At 37.1% G+C, this 18,564-nt stretch overlaps 1 protein-coding gene and 1 long non-coding RNA gene across 2 annotated transcripts in view; one reads left to right on the top strand and one right to left on the bottom strand.

The window, feature by feature from the left end:
* Positions 1-18,564, bottom strand: part of LOC132503890 (uncharacterized) — a 53,885-nt gene that overhangs the window by 14,460 nt on the left and 20,861 nt on the right. The gene's annotated exons all lie outside the window — the stretch shown is intronic.
* PSMA8 (proteasome 20S subunit alpha 8) overlaps positions 1-18,564 on the top strand; it is a 43,302-nt gene that overhangs the window by 24,204 nt on the left and 534 nt on the right. The window contains exons 3-7 of the mRNA XM_060120754.1: positions 2,333-2,459; positions 7,159-7,283; positions 10,676-10,798; positions 16,208-16,327; positions 16,443-16,505. Coding sequence (XP_059976737.1) covers positions 2,333-2,459; positions 7,159-7,283; positions 10,676-10,798; positions 16,208-16,327; positions 16,443-16,505 — 558 coding nt within the window. The remainder of the gene's footprint in view (positions 1-2,332; positions 2,460-7,158; positions 7,284-10,675; positions 10,799-16,207; positions 16,328-16,442; positions 16,506-18,564) is intronic.

Raw genomic sequence — 18,564 nt, 5'->3', positions numbered from 1 at the left:
AGGAAGATCCCACATGCTGCGGAGCAACTAAGCCCGTGCGCCACAAATAATGAGCCCATGTGCTCCAACTGCTGAAGCCCGGGCGCCTAGAGCCCGTGCTCCGGAACAAAAGAAGCCACAGCAATAAGAAGCTCACACACCACAATGAAGTGTAGCCCCCGCTAGCCGCAACTAGAGAAAGCCTGCGCACAGCAACGAAGACCCAACGCAGCCAAAAATCAATCAAAATAATTTTAAAAAAGCATTAAGAATATTTCAATTTTGATCTGCACCATAGAATAATTTAAATAGCATAGGAAGTACCTATAACAGAAGATTAGAAAGAATTTATCCATGAACCTTCTAGGTCTGACACTTGCTTTTGAGGAATAGTTCTTTCCTGAAATTATCCCATGTTGGTTAGTGAGAGTGAGACTTCTATCTTTTCTTGAGTAAGTATGAGCAATTTTTAATTTTTCTAATCTGTCATCTTTTTTCAGTCAGGTTTTCAAATTTATTAACTTAGAATTTTTAAATTCCTACTTTTTCACATGTGCATATATTTATTTTATCCTTTCCTCCTCTTGGCTATATTAACTGAAATACTGCTTTTAATTATTTTTTTTAAAAAACGTATCTTGGGGAGTCTGCTGGTGGCCTATTGGTTAGGATTCTGGGCTTTCACTGCCGTGGTCCAGGTTCAATCCCTGGTCAGGGAACTGAGATCCCGCAAGCTGTTCAGTGCTGCCAAAAATAAAAAAAATTTTTTTTTAAATCTTAGTATTATTTATCAATTGTATTGTTTTCTCCCTAACCATTATTTCTGCTTTTGCCTTACTTTACCTCTTAAGTTTAGCTTAAGTATTTTTATTCCTTTTTGATCTTCTTGAATGAATTCTTAATTTTTACTTGATTTTATAAAGTGAGATTATGAATTTTCTTCTGAGCTTAATTTCATCCACAGAAGACTTTAATATTAGAATTTTCATTATAAACATTTTCTAAATAGTCTGTTCTGACAGTTTTAATCACTTTATCAAGTCAAAAATTATTTAGGTGAGAGCTACATATTGTAGTCTCTTGTGACCAATGAATTGAATTGGATTTATTTCAATTTTGGGAAAATACTGAGATTTTTTTTGAGTCCTAATATATGTTAAAGTGTTATAGTGTTATATGTTAAAGTGTTATAATGTCCCATGGCTTGGTAGAAAGGCATATTCCCTGTAGGGTATAAAGTTCGACATGTGTGTATTAGGTGAGGGTGGGATGTGGGCGGGGAGGGTTGCTGATGTTGGATAGAATGGTAAGAGAAGGACTGTTGGATAAACGGACAGACTTGAAGTAAGGGAACAATAAGAGCAAAAGCCTTGATAAATTGTGTTTTACTTAACTGGAAGATGTAGTCTCAGATCTAGTTCTATATATTTAACTTGTTCTATATTTTTACTTCAATAATACTAATTCAAGCACACCTTTTTGCATAATTATATTGTATAAAACAGTACTAATACCACATTTGGTCACAAGGCAATCATAAAACACAAATGCCTCTTAAAATATTTACATTACCATTGTAATACAGAATTAAAATTCTCATAGATTACTCTTGAACCCCTGAGAAAAGGGTCATGTTTCCCAGAAGTCCCTATCTGAGAGCTACTACTCTTATACATTATTCTTTATTAGTTTTTATCTTTATCTTTATTTTATATTATTTATTATTTTTTATCTTTATCTTTATTTTATATTATTCTTTTTTCCCACTTCCTTCCCAAGTGAAGGAGTGGAGAGTGGAGCAATAGTGATTCTTCTTGTTATATTCATGTTTGCATTGAGGTTTTCCTTATCACTGATGTAGCGTGAGGGCATTTGGTCTTTCTCTTGGCTACTTATGGCCCCTATTCCTCATCCCTCCAAATTGTGAGATTCATGGGAGAGCTTTCAGGATTTTTTCTACTTGACTTTCTATACTACTTCTCCTACCACCAGCACTGGTACTACCCATTCTATAAGGAATTCACATGTATTTCCAGCATCTTCTTTCATTTGGGTTAAATTTTTTCTTTATTGAGATAGTACTTCTTTAGGTGTACTGTATGAGATTAGGACACTCACGTAGTTTCAGCATTGGTGGTGTATTCTTCTAGTTTATACCTATTTGTCTTTGCTTTGAGTTTGGGAAATGAACTTCCAGTAAGCCTATACCTATGCATCTATTTTCTTAGAAGTCTCCTTTTCTCATTTTTATTGAAGGTTAAGGAAAAGCCTTTCTCCATAAGTCATATGTTAGAATAATTTGATTTTAGTGTTAAAACTGACAACTCGTTATGTTTTTTTAATGACTCAACAGGTTGGAATTCGAGGTGCTGATATAGTTGTGCTTGGGGTCGAAAAAAAATCTGTTGCCAAGCTTCAAGATGAAAGAATTGTGAGGAAAATTTGTGCCCTTGATGACCATGTCTGCATGGCTTTTGCAGGTACTTAGGGACCTACAATAATGATAGAGTATCTTGGTGTAGTAGGGTAACAGTTGGCCCCTCTGTAGCTGTTATGCAATATTTATACAACATATAGAGCTAAACTCCATTTCTTATTAAACATAAACAGTATGCCTTATATTTTTTGGGAAATCACAACTCTAAACCAGCATTTCTGATAATGAGCTTTAATAAAACATAAATGTTAAAAGAAATATATTACCTTAATTATAACTTTAGGTAGCTGTTTTCTTTTTAAACTTTTTACTTTGAAATAATTATACTTAGGAAGTTACAAAACAACACAGGGAAGTCCCCTTTACTCAGTTTCCTCCAAAGGTAACAACTTTAAAAACCAGTAAATTGACATTGGTACAAGCCACAGAGCTTATCCAGATTTCACCAGCTCTGTGTGCATTCATTTGCGTGCATTTGTGTGTGTGTGTGGGGGGGGGGTTTAATAGATTTAACATGCGCACATTCATGTAGCCATCACCAAAATCAAGATATACAACTCTTCGGTCATCACAGGGCTACATCATGCTATTCCTCCTTCTTGTGTCTGACATCTGGCAACTACTAATCTATTCTCTATCTGTGTAATTTTGCATGAGAATGTTGTATGAATAAAATCACGTGGTATATAACCTTTTCATATTGGCTTTTCTTGTTCAGCATAATTCCCTTGCAGTTCATCCAAGTTATTGCATATGTCATTACTCCATTGCTTTTTATTGCCAAATAGTATTCCATGGTACAAGATATACCACACTTTGCTAACAACTCACCAATTAAAGGACATTTGGATTATATCCAATTTTTGCCTATTACAAATAAAGCTGGTGTGAACATTCATGTACAGGTTTTTGCGTTTTCATTTTTCTGGGATAAATGCTTGAGCACAGTTGCTGGGTCATATAATAATGCATGTTTAGTTTAATAAAAGACTGCCAAATTGTTTTCCAGAGAGGCTGTACTATTTTGCATTCTTGCTCACAATGTATGAATGATTCATTTTCTCTGCATCCTCATTAGCATTTGTGTTGTTACTATTTTTTATTTTAGACATTTGTATAGGTGTGTCGTGAAATCTCTTGTTGGATTTAATTTGCATTTGCCTCATAGCTAATGATGTTGAACGTATTTTCATGTGTTTATTTGCCACTGTATAGCAAACAAGACATGTTTCTTGTCTTTTTTTTCTTTTTGCTCCTTTTCTAATTGTTTTTTTTTCAAAACCAAACTTTTGTATTGAAGTTTAAAAACTTTATTGAGCAAAAAATAGCCTTTACCTTACTATCTTATAAAAGGAATCATTTTGCCACAGAACAAGTCTTAATACATTTTAAAAGGTTGAAATCATACAAAGTATTTTTTCTGACCAAAATTGAATAAAACTAGAAATCAAGAGCAGAAGAAAAATGGAAAAATCCACAATATGTGGAAATTAAAGAGTACACCTAAAAAACCCCATGAATCAAAGAAGAAATCACAAGAGAAATTAGAGGATATCTTGAGACAAATGAAAATGAAAACACAACATACAAAACTTACGGGATGCAGCCAAAGGATTGCTAAGAGGAAAATTTATAGCTATAAATGCTTACATTAAAAAAAAGAGGGCTTCCCTGATGGCGCAGTGGTTGAGAGTCCGCCTGCCAATGCAGGGGACACGGGTTTGTGCTCTGGTCCGGGAGGATCCCACATGTCGCGGAGCGGCTGGGCCCGTGAGCCATGGCCGCTGAGCCTGCGCGTCCGGAGCCTGTGCTCTGCAACGGGAGAGGCCACAACAGTGAGAGGCCCGCGTACCGCCAAAAAAAAAAAAAAAAAAGATTTCAATTTAGCAATCTTTTACATTAAGAACTAGTAAAAGAAGAACAAACTATAAGCCCAAAGCTAGCAGAAGGAAGGAAATAATAAAGATTAGAGCAGAGATATGTAAAATAGAGAATAGAAAAACAATAGAGAAAAAGCAATGGACCCGAGATTTGGTTCTTTGAAAAGATCAACATTATGATAGTATTTTCAAGTTAAAGTTGTATAAATTTAAAAGCAACAGACTGAGGACTCATTTCTTCTATAGGTTGCCTATTTATAAAGAAAGCGAAATTGCAATTTTCAATGTATCTTTAAATAGAAGGGGTTCTCTTTTTCCTAGCCATTTAGTATTGATTTGTATAATTGCTAGTTCTTATGTTAAAATCAGACACATATACACAACTATGTTACTTGTATGGTTTGACAAATTTATCACTTATTTTTTTCCTTGAAGTAGTTACATTACTACTTTCTAAGTATGATACTTTTATTTTTCTGTAGTTTTGGACCATGTTTACAATGTAAAGGGGAAAACAGTACTTCAAAATCTCCTTTCTGATCATATTTTTAAGTTGAGTGAAGCTTTTAGTCTATAGGGTAGGATAAGTCAATCTGTTCCCATTTCTTTCTCTCAGATAACCTTTGCAAAGAGAAGAGAATCAGTTTCTCTTCTTTAACTGAGTATCTGATTATAATTCACACCCTACTCATGAATGTTAGAGTGTTAACAGCGGCATATTCTGACAACGTCTTCATTGTTGGTTACTGTTAAGTATCTTCAGGAGCTGACAGTTCTTCCAGGTTTGTAGAAACACATTTTGAAGTGGTGTGGAAGGGAAACAAGAGTCTGCGACTGCAGAAGACTGATGGTTATGTGGGAAAAGGCTGTTTCAGAGATTTTGTGAAAGAATTTTTTGGGCAATATGATATTAAGAGAGTGGAGAAAGAAAGAAAATGGTGATGGAAAGGTCAAATGCCAAAAAAGTCTTTAGTAGAAATGTTTGTAATTATTAGAATACATTTTAAGTTTTTGGTCAGTTTGTTTTTCTTTTGATAGGAACACCTTCTATCTCCTTATTAGAAGTGTTGAGAATTCATCACATGATGTTTTGGTATGACAAAAGCAAGATGAAATTTTTTTTTTCTTTCTTTCTCTTTCTCTCTTTCTCTTTTTTGGCCACATGGTTTGTGGGATCTTAGTTCCCCGACCAGGGATTGAACCCGGGCCATCGGCAGTGGAAGCACAGAGTCCTAACCACTGGACCACCAGGGAATTCCCTTCTTTTTGTTTTAACATTCCTGATTTTCAAACCCCTAATCTTAGACAAAAAGCTGAGAAGTGACATGTCACAGTTATACTGAATGCAGATTGAATTCTGTTTGATAATGAAGTAATACTCATTGTTTTCGTAAAAAGAAATCCAGCTTACTTCATGGGTTAGGTAATAAGTATCTTGGTTCTGGAATTAGGATAGACCATCAACCTTTGAACAATCTGCCACTGATACCTTCTCAAAAAAGTTTTAAAACCTAATAATCAAACCAGCTACAGTAAGTCCCCTACATATGAACCTTCGAGTTGAGAACTTTCAAAGATGCAAACGGGTCTTCACATGTCCAATCACATAAGTTAGTTCACGTGTCTGGTGTACATTGTCATGTGCATGCATCCTCTACAAGTGGTTGTGCTTTTATATACTTTACAGTACTGTATAGAGTACAGTAGTACAGTGTCTTTATTTCAAGCCCAGGATATCTGGAAGCAAGGGTAAAAGCAGCAGTGATGTAGCTGGTACTGCTGAAGAACTGAAGAGATTCTCAATGCAGGAAATGACAAGGGGATTTTCTTTATTTGACAAGGCGCTGTTAGTTTTTGAGGACAGGACCCGAACATAGAATGGTACATGAAGGTTGCAGCAGCCATTCAGAATGCAGTCCAGTGCTACCGTGTCATCTATGACGAGAAAAAAAGAGCTACTACCCAGACATCACTGGATCGTTTTTTCAAGCATGTAGATAGAATTGAACCCAGCAAGGAACCAGAACCTGTGCCATCAACGTCAGGCGTGAGTGAAATTGCAGCTTGCCCTCCGTCTCCTATTGCTGACGATCCTTCAGCTCTACCATCCCCCACCCCTTCTCCCTCCTCCACTCAGTAACTCTTCTTGCCTGTTCACTTGATGGCAGCCCCTGTATGCCAGCTGTTGTACTGTACTACTGTACTTTTCAAGGTACTGTACTGTAAGATTAAAAATGTTTTCTTTATTTTTAGTGTTTGTTTCTTATGTATTATTTGTGTGAAAAGTATTATAAACCTATTACAGTACAGTACTATGTAGCCAATTGTGTTCGTTGGGTACCTAGGCTAACTTTGTTGGACTTAGGAACAAATTGGACTTATGAATGCACTTTCGGAACAGAACTCGTTCGTATGTAGGGGACTTACTGTCCTGTGAATTAAACCGTTTTGATCTTTGGGAAATAGGTGACTTAACATTAGTGTTTAAACATTATTCCTTAAAACAATTTTCTTTAAAAAGTAAATAAGAATGGATCAGGGCTTCCCTGGTGGCGCAGTGGTTGAGAGTCCGCCTGCCGATGCAGGGGACACGGGTTCGTGCCCCGGTTCGGGAAGATCCCACATGCCGCGGAGCGGCTGGGCCCGTAAGCCATGGCCGCTGAGCCTGCGCGTCCGGAGCCTGTGCTCCGCAACGGGAGAGGCCACAACAGTGAGAGGCCCGCGTACCACAAAAAAAAAAAAAAAAGAACATATATTGGAAAAAACAAAGGATGTTACAAGAAAAATATCATGGTGGCCAAAACCCTTTTGACAAGAAAAAATGCCATCCTTTTTTTTCTAATGTATCGACTACTTTTATAGGACTGACTGCTGATGCAAGAGTAGTAATAAACAGAGCTCGTGTGGAGTGCCAGAGTCATAAGCTTACAGTTGAGGACCCAGTCACTGTAGAATATATAACTCGCTTCATAGCAACCTTAAAGCAGGTAAGTCAGTATTCCAACAGATTTCTTCAAGTTTTCTTCTTTTCCATCATTATGGGTCCTGTCATGGGAATACTACAGTCACTCCAACCATTTAGTCTATTAAAACATGCTAAATTCCTTATTATTTCTCACACTTAACTTCAAACTCACATTCTTTTTCCAGTGGAGTGGATTGATTTGATATCAGAAATCTCAATCAATGTCAATTCTGAGAATTATATTAAATTTTAAAAAACGAGTAACCTTTTAAGGAGATTTCTACAGTTGTACAGATTTCTACATCAGAGATGTAGCAGTAAAACACATGTTTTAAAGTTTTCCAAAGAAATACCCATGATTGTTTCACCTACAAAGCTAAACACAACTGATCAGGTTTAGATGACTTCTTCTGAGTCCATGTGTAGAAACATGATTTTACATTTAGTATAATCATGATGTATACAAGTATTGTTGCATTTATTATCATTTTCTTTGTTCTTTAAATATGGCAACATCTCCTTATACTTACCATCCTTACGAACTATATAAGTACTGTTTCTAGTTACTATCTGGTAATTATTTAGGTTGTTTCCAGTTTCTTTCCTTTTCTCCTTTTCTCTCTCTCTCTCTCTCTCTCTCTCTCTCTGCCTTTCTCTCTGTCTCTCAATTTGCTGCTTTAATAATATTACTGTATCTTTGTCACAGCTTTTGTTTTTCTTTTTTGAATTATATTGTTAAATTAATTTTCAGTATGGAATTACTAGATTAGAGATTGTAATTAGTTTTAAGACTCTTGTTATATGTAGCTAAATTGCTTTCTAAAAAGATTGAACAAATTTTTATTGTACAACTAGCAATGCATAAATACATCCCTGAAGAATCATCAGCATTGGGTTTTTCATTTTTCTTTTATTTTGCAAATAAGTATAACATAGTACTGTAATAGTTGTTTTAATTTGTATTTTATAATTAGTAGTAAGGTCAATTTTTTTCCACATGTTGGTATGCTATTTTCATTTCTCCCAGTGTAAACTATCTTTCCTTTTGACAGGCACTCTAGTAGTTAAGAATGTACTCCCAGGAGCCAGAATTTTGGGATTTAAATCCTGGCTTTGCTACTTCCTAGTTAATGCCTTGGGAAAACTATTTAGCCTGTTTTGCCTCAATTTTCTTATTTATAAAATGAATGTTACAATAATGTTTATTGAATTACAGTATGGATTAAATGATTTAGTACATTTTAATGCATTTAGTATACTTCCTAGCATGGATTTTACCATTTGTCTACACAGATTTTTTAATAGGTTCTATATATTCTAGATAATAAAGTTTTAGATTACATAAATTTTTTTTTAATTTAATTCATGTTTCAAGAAAGTTCAACATTTTTATATTGTTCTGTTTTTCTTTTTTCTTTGCTTTGATTTCCCAGTAGTTAAAAGGTACTCACCAAAAAACAAGGTGCGGAACATTGTATATACAAGGCTCCCAAATGTGGATTTTAGGTTTTCTTTTGGAAATACAAAAGCTATTATGCGTGGAACATTTATAGAAATATACATTGTGAATCTGTAACAGTGGGGTTGCTACTGAGGAGGAGGCTGAGGCTCTGGGACAAAAGAGTTATCCCCATGTACACCTTTTGTTCTTTTAAATTATTTTAAGTTGTGCATATGTTACTTTTTCATTAAAAAGTGGTTGATTAGGACTTCCCTTGAGGTCCAGTGGTTACGACTCCACGCTTCCAGTGCAGGGGGCGTGGGTTTGATCCTTGGTGGGGGAACTAAGTTCCCACATGCAGCACGGTGCAGCCAATACAAAACAAAACAAAAAAAGTGGTTAATTAAGCAAATAAGGTAAAAGTTTCTCTCCTCTAAAGTATATTTACAAAACATCTACTTCATACCTAGGTGTGAACTAGGAACATTAGGAAATACAGAGAAAAAAGACAAACCCTATTCTTTAAGAGTTTATATTGTGGACTTCCCTGGTGGTGCAGTGGTTAAGAATCTGCCTGCCAGTGCAGGGGACATGGGTTCGATCCCTCATCCGGGAAGATCCCACATGCTGCCGAGCAACTAAGCCCGTGCGCCACAACTACTGAGCCTGTGCTCTAGAGTCCGTGAGCCACATCTACTGAGCCTGCGTGCCACAACTACTAAAGCCCACGTGCCTAGAGCCTGTGCTCCGCAACAAGAAAGGCCACCGTAATGAGAAGCCCATGCACCACAACGAAGAGTAGCCACTGCTCACCACAGCTAGAGAAAGACCGTGCCTCAACGAAGACCCAACGCAGCCAAAAATAAAAATAAATAAATTTATAAAAAATAAAAGTATGTTATTTAAAAAAAGAGTTTATGTTTTAACTCACTATTTGCATTCAAAATTTAAAGTGGTTTGGGATTCCCTGGCTGTCCTAACCTGGAGTGGTTAGGACTCCATGCTTCCACTGCAGGGGGCCCGGGTTCAACCCCTGGTCTGGGAACTAAGATCCCACAAGCCATGAAGCCAAAAAGAAACCCCAAAAAACCCCGAAACTTAAAGTGGCCTATAAATATAGATATAATACAATTAAAATTTAAAAACAGATATGTAGACAAGTCCAAGAAGAAAGCTAGTATAAAGCTATCTCAAGCCATAGAGTTATATACAGTTCCTACAGTTGCCTACAAACGTAGTCCTGAGTTTTCTGCCAGGGCTGCCTCTCTGCACAACTTCTGTGGATGCCAGTCTCAGAATTAGTGTGAATTCCACTCCCTAGGGCACAAATTCAGAAAGTTCCTGGCACTAAAGTAAAAAGAAATACCATTGGTTTCCAGTGCCCCACTGTCAGTCAGGAAAAAACATATTTTTTCTTCAAGAGAAACAGAGGTTCCTTGTCTTGGTACTGAAAGAAGTGTCTTAGTTGGGTTTTTATATAGAGATAACTTGGTATAGTGAACAGAATATACTTGATACTAATAGTATCAAGTAAGAATACTTGATAATAACAAAGTGTCCCTCAAAGTAAACCAAGGACATGCTTCCAAAGCACAGCTCATTGAAATCAGCTTTATTGGGAACCAAAATGGTATGACATGCACAGTTCTCTGAAGTAAGAAAAAAGCTTAAAGTCTAGTTATGTTACCAAACTTACATAAGGCAACGAGAAAACAAATTTAAGACCATACATAAGAAACTTATGATTTTATTTTACATATCGTGTACATTTATTTCTTAAAATTTTCATCATGGATTGTGGTTAGTACAAAAAAAGGAAGAGGATCTTGAAATTATACACAATAGGAATTAATGAAGATCATATTATCAGGAATACTTTACTATTGGAATTTGTTATTTGATAAGTAATAGTGTTGTCCTTTCTTTAAAAGGCCTCATATAGAAAGTAGTCATGAAAACATTTTATTTTTCAGAAATATACTCAAAGCAATGGACGAAGACCTTTTGGTATTTCTGCCTTAATTGTAGGTTTTGACAATGATGGTATCCCAAGATTATATCAGACTGATCCCTCTGGTACTTATCATGCTTGGAAGGTGAGTCATGAATTTGTTAATGTATTTTAGAATTTGAGTAGGTGCTTTATCGCTTTCAGGGACATGACAACAAATTATGTTGTACTAAAATATTGATGGTAGTATAAACTTTATGTAACAATTTAGCTAGTCAGAAACTATGATGGTTTTTGATGGATAAAGAAACACTTTGGTTTATTAATCACAGGATCTTTACTTTTGAAAAATGTGACAAACCAAATGTATATAAATGACAAATTAAGATAAATACCCAGTTTCTTTTCATCATTCATTCCTCCGTATTAGTAGGATGCTTGCTTTGAGTAGAAATAGTCTTTTTGTTTTCAGTAAAGAATTAAATGAGCTTTTAAATCTCATGGTGAAATCTTTAATATATCCTCTATTCTAGGAGAGTCAAAGCACCCCAAACTATGAATCTATACCTATGTGTCAGTACCTGGCAGTTGTATCCACATAATTCCTGGAACATAGTTTGTTTTCCAGATAAGTTGTTACTCTTGTTTTAGTACCCAACTGCTAACTTTGTTTAATGGTAAACTCAAATCTAATACAAAAGTCTAGGGCTTAGGGAAACTAGTGACAGCTTGCAGAAGTGAATTTTTGTATATTCTCATATATAAGAATAAGACTATATACTATAGAGTCTAAGTGATTTTGACTTTATTAAAAGTTTAAACACTCAGGCTTTAAATAATTTTATAGAGAGCTTATTTTACTGTTATTAAGGGCCAAATAAATTCATGGGAAATACTGCCTTGGTCTTTAAACCTGTATTAACTAAAGGATTTGATTTTAGCTTACCATACTCATAAGACGGTTATGAGTTAACCAGGCCAATAAAACAGTGGATTATATTCTTGCCACAAAGATCTGAATACTTGCGTTATTAACTGCACATCTTAAAAAGCTATCTGGACAATCTAATTGGTAACCAGAAACTATGAATTTACCTGATGCAAATGCCAGACTTTTTTTCTGCCGGTTAGAAATCTTTTACAGGTACTAGATTTCATGTGCCTCTCAAATCTATGCCCTAAACATATTATTACACTCAATCTTTCTCTAAATATTTTGAAGTCTGCCATCTTCTGTTTACATTTATCATTACATCCTGACCTTTAATTTCAATATCATAACAATTTCCAAGTTTACATAATTTTCTATTTTAATTTGGTTGCTCCCTGGGGGTTATACAGAGAAGCATTTTTATTTCATTTCAAGGTCAGTCAGGAAAATTATGGAAATTTTTTTAATTGTTGGGGACTTCATTTATCACTCAGGTCTGAAACTGCTGCTGTGGTACTGCAAGGCCACGTGGTGGAGGTGGGGAGGGTGTGAACAGCGTGAGCATGTGCACACACACACCTACACCCCGTTATCATCATTTTACTGATTTTACATGTTGTACTTTCTTATAAGATTTTGGTTGAAGGAAGCATTATGCAGCTTAAAAAAATCATCAATAACAAAAAAGTCTTGGAAACTTTAATTTTACGTATTTGGTAAGTAAGACTCAGGAGTTAAGTGATTTTTTTTTTTTTTAAGTTCACTAGTTAATAGCAAAACTGGAATTAGAACTCAGGGTCTTCTCCTTGTTAGTCCAGTATTCTGTCCACTACTTCATGCTACTTCCCTAGGCCAAAGGATTCTCTATACATTTTATATAAATTCTGATATTCAGTCTTTAAAGGTGGAGTAAAATCTTCGGTTTTATTTTTATTTGTGGGGGGGGGCGCGCTATGGCACTTTAAACATAAGATCAAGTTTTTTTGTTTGTTTGATTCTATGTTTTGTTTTTTTACTCTGACCTACTATACCACGTAGCCTGACAGGATGGTATAGAGGACTTGAGAACACAGCTCTGGTACCATGAGATGACAACACTGCAGTACTAGGCTGTAGTCTTACAGCGTACACATAGAGGACATGTGAAATAGATACTAGAGATTTTTGCTTATTAGAGTAACATGATCTGATTTATATTTTTAAAGTATCTCTCTTTTTTTTTTTTGCGGTACGCGGGCCTCTCACTGTTGTGGCCTCTCCCGTTGCGGAGCACAGGCTCCGGACGCGCAGGCTCAGCGGCCATGGCTCACGGGCCCAGCTGCTCCACAGCATGTGGGATCCTCCCAGACCGGGGCACGAACCCGTGTCCCCTGCATCCGCAAGCAGACTCTCAACCACTGCGCCACCAGGGAAACCCTAAAAGTATCTCTTTTATTGAGAACAGATTGTAGGGTAGAAGCAGGCAAACAAGTTAGGGGACTCTTAATAATAATTCAGGCAAGACCAGATTTAGATCGGGGCAGTGGCCGGTGAAAGGTGGGGATAGATCCAGTCTATTCTGTAAAGGAGGAGAACCCAGAAAGCAATATCCTGGATCCTAAGTGAAAAGAGTATTCTAAGAAGAGTTGATCAGCTGAGTCAGTGCCACTGATGGATCAAGTAAGAAGAGGACATGAAATGATTGAATTTGGTAACAGGCAAGTCATTGGTGACTTTGGCAAGGACAGCTTGGATGGAGCGATGGTGAAGAGCTTATAAGGCCAAGTGTTTTGCTGTTGTAGGTAACACTTTAAAACAGGAACAAAGTTAATATGTTGTATATTTCAGAGCAGTGTTTCTCAAAGTATATTTCTTTTGATGTTAATAGGTGTAATGTAAACAAGCTCTTTAAAGTTAATTAACTTTGAGAGATGTTTTTCTAAAGAAATTTAATAAATTTTATTACGTTCTGCATCTTCTAAAAGGCATTATAAATATTCTAGAAGCAGCTAAAGTAGTAGTCTCCCAGATTACTTGAATTTGGAACCCTTTTATCATAAATCCTCTCTCCACTCTGGTATTCTTTGAAAAATATTTTAAAGGCCATTTAACCGTCATTTTTAGGAAGTATATTAGGAAGTGCTTTGGGGATCAGCATTTGTTGAAGGGAAGGGAACCAGATTAGGCCGAGGGAAAAGTTGGACTGCAGTGCAATCTCAATAAAGGCCTCATCAATCCCATGGGAAGCCCTGGATCTGGGGTAGCTCTTCAAAGTTGTTCCAAGTTGGGGTGAGGGGACTGGACATTAATAGCTCTTCATCAATCAGTCATTGGACTTGGGCCAACCCTAGATAGTACAAGACCTTAGATGAGGCAGCTCTTGTTAACAAAGGCACCTCTCAAAGAAAGTTAAGAGCTGAGGGCTGTGTGCCATTGGCACTTCCAGCAACTGTAGGAATAAGGCTTTCATTTCTGAAGGGAGGTGGGGCAGTATGTCACAGGATCTACTCAAAGGTGTATTCGTGAGTTATTGTTCTTGGCTCCTAACAACAGAGATGCGATGATTCTTCACACAGAAGGATTTATTTCTCCCACATAATGAGAAGGTTGAAATAGGCAGTTGCTGGTGTTTGTCTCTTTTATTATCTTAGTCTTTTCTCATGCTCTCAAGGTAGTTACTAGACCTCCAGCCAACATGTCTGCATTACAGGCAGCAAGGATTACTAGAAATTTCACCCAGTTACTTCCACTTGTATGTACCTTTTGGTAACAGAGGGTAGGACATGACATTTTTCAGCAGGCACACTGCCTAGAGTTCAGTTACAAAGGAAGAATGGACATTGGGGTTGGCAGCTCATATTGTTTGCCACAGAAAATCGTCATTAATCTGGATAGGCAGGCAGGAAAAACACTGCAAACCCATCAGAGTCTGTTGAAGTGAGCTGGAGTGGGTGATCGGGTTGCAGGGAGGGTAGGGGCATGAGTGTGGCAAGAAGCAGCTAGATTTTAGGAAACCAGTCAAATAGGTTAAGAGTTAAAGAATTTTGACATCAGCAATCGGAAGAGGTGGACAGGAACGTCACCGAATTTACAAGGTGACTTTTAAAGGCTCAGTGAGATTTTTGGACAAACCACTACCTTATGTACTTCCTCTCTGGGCAGCAACCAATTAGTTAACCAAAACAAACTAGAAGCTGATAAACTCCAAAGTCATACCAGGCTGAAGGCTTTACCTTTGATCTTAATGAAATTTCAAGGCCACAAAATCTGATTTAAAATTTCACAGCTATTTAGTTTAATCTTCTGAAATATAAAGGTATCAAAAAAGTTCTGTCAAGTAGCAGAATTATATACTCATGTAGTACAAAAGGTGTGTTTTCATTCTCACTTCCTAAAAGACTCCTTTGAGATCTCTTTCCAGTAATCATAATACCTACCAGTTGGAACTGAGACATCCCCCATTTCGTGCCAGAATCCTTCAGTGAAAGGATGGGCCTTTCTGCTGGTTCTTTTCTCTCTCTAGAGACATCACAGCAAGGGGCATGTGGCAGCATGGGGTATAGAGTTCAAAGCTTGGATTGGTGATTCCGTCTACTTGGTTTCAAAGCTCAGATCTTCTGCTTACCCACTATATGATCTTGGGCAAGATTACTTAAGCCAGTGGTTCACAATGGGGGTGATTTTGTCCCATCTAAGGGACATTTGGCAATATCTAGAGACACATTTGGTTGTCACAGCTGAGGCCGGGGTGCTGCTGGCATCTAGTGGATAAAGGCTGCTAAACATCCTACAGTGCACAGGACAGCCCTCACAAGGGCAGAGCTGTCCAGCCCAGGATGCCAACAGTGCTGAGGTTGAGAAGGCTCTTTTAACCCTGTATGAATTAGAGTAGTAACAGTTCCTATTTAATTGTTTTTGTGATGGTTAAGATGAGATAATCCATGTAAAATGCTTAACATAGTGCGTGGCACATTAAGTGCTCTGTTAATATAAATTACTGTTATCATCATCATTATCATTACTATTACTGGATATTGAGACTAAATGGAAAGAACATGCCATATACTACTTGTAGTCATGCAGCCAGGAAAATGCATTTACCTCTTCCCTTCATTTGATGAAAATTTCTAAAGAACAAAGAAAAATGGGGCATGGAACAGAAGCAGCCTTTCTTGCTTATAGTCAAAGGATAATGAATCAGTAATTAGTATACTTAGCTAAGTTCTAAGAAAATGATGCACAGTCCTATCCACAGAAACAACTTTCTTCTTCACAGTGATGTCCTTTTTTTTCTTTTCTTCTTTTTTCATCATATTGCAAAGTTATGTCTCCTTTCCTCTTCACATCTTTTCGAGTTTCAACTCTTTTAATCTTTTCTGACTACTAAGGACTTGGGAGCCATTGAGGAAATAGAAAGCACTGGCCAGGAAAGCATTGGTATATTTGAAAGTCAGGCATGCCATCACCACAGATTATTCATATAGTAATCAGATGAGCTGTTGAAATGTTTGCTAAATCTTTGAACCTACAATCTTCATTTAGTAATTATGCTAAGAAATATTGGAGTAAGCTCTAAACCTCACTTAGTAACCATAAGTTCATTCATATTGCAGTGATATTAATAATTATCTTCTATCTTTCAAGGCAAATGCAATAGGTCGAAGTGCTAAAACTGTCCGAGAATTTCTAGAAAAGAATTACACAGAAGATGCTATAGCAAACGACAGTGAAGCTATCAAATTAGCAATAAGAGCTTTGCTGGAAGTAAGTGATCTAATAAAGCATATACAGAAAAGCATGTTTTTTCCCCTCATTCAGTCGCCTTTTAAAACAGAGACTTTCCTGAAGTAATTCTAAAATTGCACTTGTTTTACATTAGGTTGTCCAATCTGGTGGAAAAAACATTGAACTTGCTATAATAGGAAGAAAGCAACCTTTGAAGGTAAGTCATTAACCAAAGAGGAAAAAATATCTGTAGTATAAAGTATTTTGACAAAATTTAATATGTTGCTGACACCTGTGAATCTTTTATTATAAGCCTGAAACATCCATTAGCATCCACTGACACTATGATGACTTCTGTTTTGTTTCTGTAGCCTAATAGTCACTAATTTGTACATGCTTATTACACAAGCAGTTATCTATTCCTAGCCCTCTGGGAAGACCTAGATGTGCTGAGATCTATATATAGGCCTACCCCATTTAGTATATGTTCTTATAAGTAGGAACCCCTACTGAGTCAGTCCTATATAGGGTCAGTGTAGCATATTCCTTACAAAGATTCATTCCTGGCACCATATAGAGAACAGTTACTCTTCCTGTCTTTACATCTTCTGAAATCAAGATTAGCTTCTAGCCAATGTCATTCCGCTGCCATTTATATAATTGTTGGCCCTCTAGGCTTCTAACACAGTGTTATCCTTCATTATGTCAAAAAACCACCCTTGGGCTTCCCTGGTGGCGCAGTGGTTGAGAGTCCGCCTGCCGATGCAGGGGACGCGGGTTCGTGTCCCGGTCTGGGAGGATCCCGCGTGCCGCGGAGCGGCTGGGCCCGTGAGCCATGGCTGCTGAGCCTGCGCGTCCGGAACCTGTGCTCCGCAACGGGAGAGGCCACAGCAGTGAGAGGCTCGCGTACCGCAAAAAAAAAAACACAACAAAAAAAACCCCCACCCTTTCTTGATTGCCTACTGGTTTTTATCTATTTTCTCTACTTTTCATTTATGAGTGCCTTGAGCTTATGTAAGACTTGCATTTTAATATCTAGTGTGATAATCTTTCCATATTTCTTTATGGCAAGTCTAGCATTATTATTTGTACACCTTTTGTCAGCCACTATGTGTTAAAACTGCTAGACTGCAAAATAAAGTATTCAGAACGCTGTGATAAATTGTTCCAAATATTGTGATAGAGGACTCATTGGCTAAAGAACATTTGAAATGTGGTTCACTATTGTTCATTAGGTAGAGCTCCACACTGTTTGCTAACTAGCTGTCCTTTAGCTGAGAGTATACAAAAGCACTTGCATGGGAAACTATATGAAAAGTGCGCTAAAAAGGATTATTTTACATATAACTTTTGTTTTAGAGAAAATATTTCAAGGGGAAATAATGTTAAAATCAGTGCTGTGTGGAGTAGTGGTTTTTGCTTTTGTTTTTGTTTTCTTGACAGTTTTTTTGTTGTTGTTATTGTTGTTTTGACACCAATGGATGGGGATGCAAGGAGAGTGCAGGAGCAAGTTTCAATGAATTAGAGAAATGGGGACAGGGTAGTTGGGTCTGCCTCTGCAAGGATATAATAACCAGGGTGCTGAGCACAGAGTATGGAGATAGGAACTGGGTCACGTTGTCACCCCTGCTGCCAAGGACTCAGGGACAGATGTGCCAACACCACAGGGACACAGAACCACTGAGTCCAGAGTCACCTCTCCAGCCCCATCACATACATATGTACACACCTGGACAGACACACACACACAGATATACATATAGTTTTATTTATGAGTGGTAGAATGGTATGTGTACTGGCACCAAAGTTACACTATCTTTCCACATATTTCACAATAGGCTGTGTAGTGAATAGAGCCTGTGCTTTGGAATTGGATAGATCTGGGTTTAATTTCCAGCAGATACATTTGTTTAACCATATGATCTGGAGCAAGTTGCTCCCAACTTTGATTTTAAATAAAATAAAATTGATTTAAATAAAATAAAAACTGTTTTGCTCTCTACTCAGTAGCTGTAAACAAAGCACAGTGTACATCATCATTTTCCTGCCTTTGGCTAGTCCATGAGCTGACAAGATAGACAAACCTTTTCAAGAATCACAGTGGGGTAGGGATAGGAGTTCAGTAATGAGTTATTTGCTCATGAATAGAACAAGCCTCGCATAAAAATGTTTTCAGAGTTATCATATATAGGATATGTAATGCAATGTTGCATTTGCCCAGCTTTCTATATTAGCACACGAGAGTGGAAATGTCATAGAGTTCTGGTTTTGTCCAT

Source organism: Lagenorhynchus albirostris, chromosome 14 (genome assembly GCF_949774975.1).
Source record: "Lagenorhynchus albirostris chromosome 14, mLagAlb1.1, whole genome shotgun sequence".
Taxonomy (NCBI): Eukaryota; Metazoa; Chordata; class Mammalia; order Artiodactyla; family Delphinidae; genus Lagenorhynchus; species Lagenorhynchus albirostris.
Note: the sequence above shows the minus strand (reverse complement) of the source record. Positions and strands in the feature narration are given on the sequence as shown.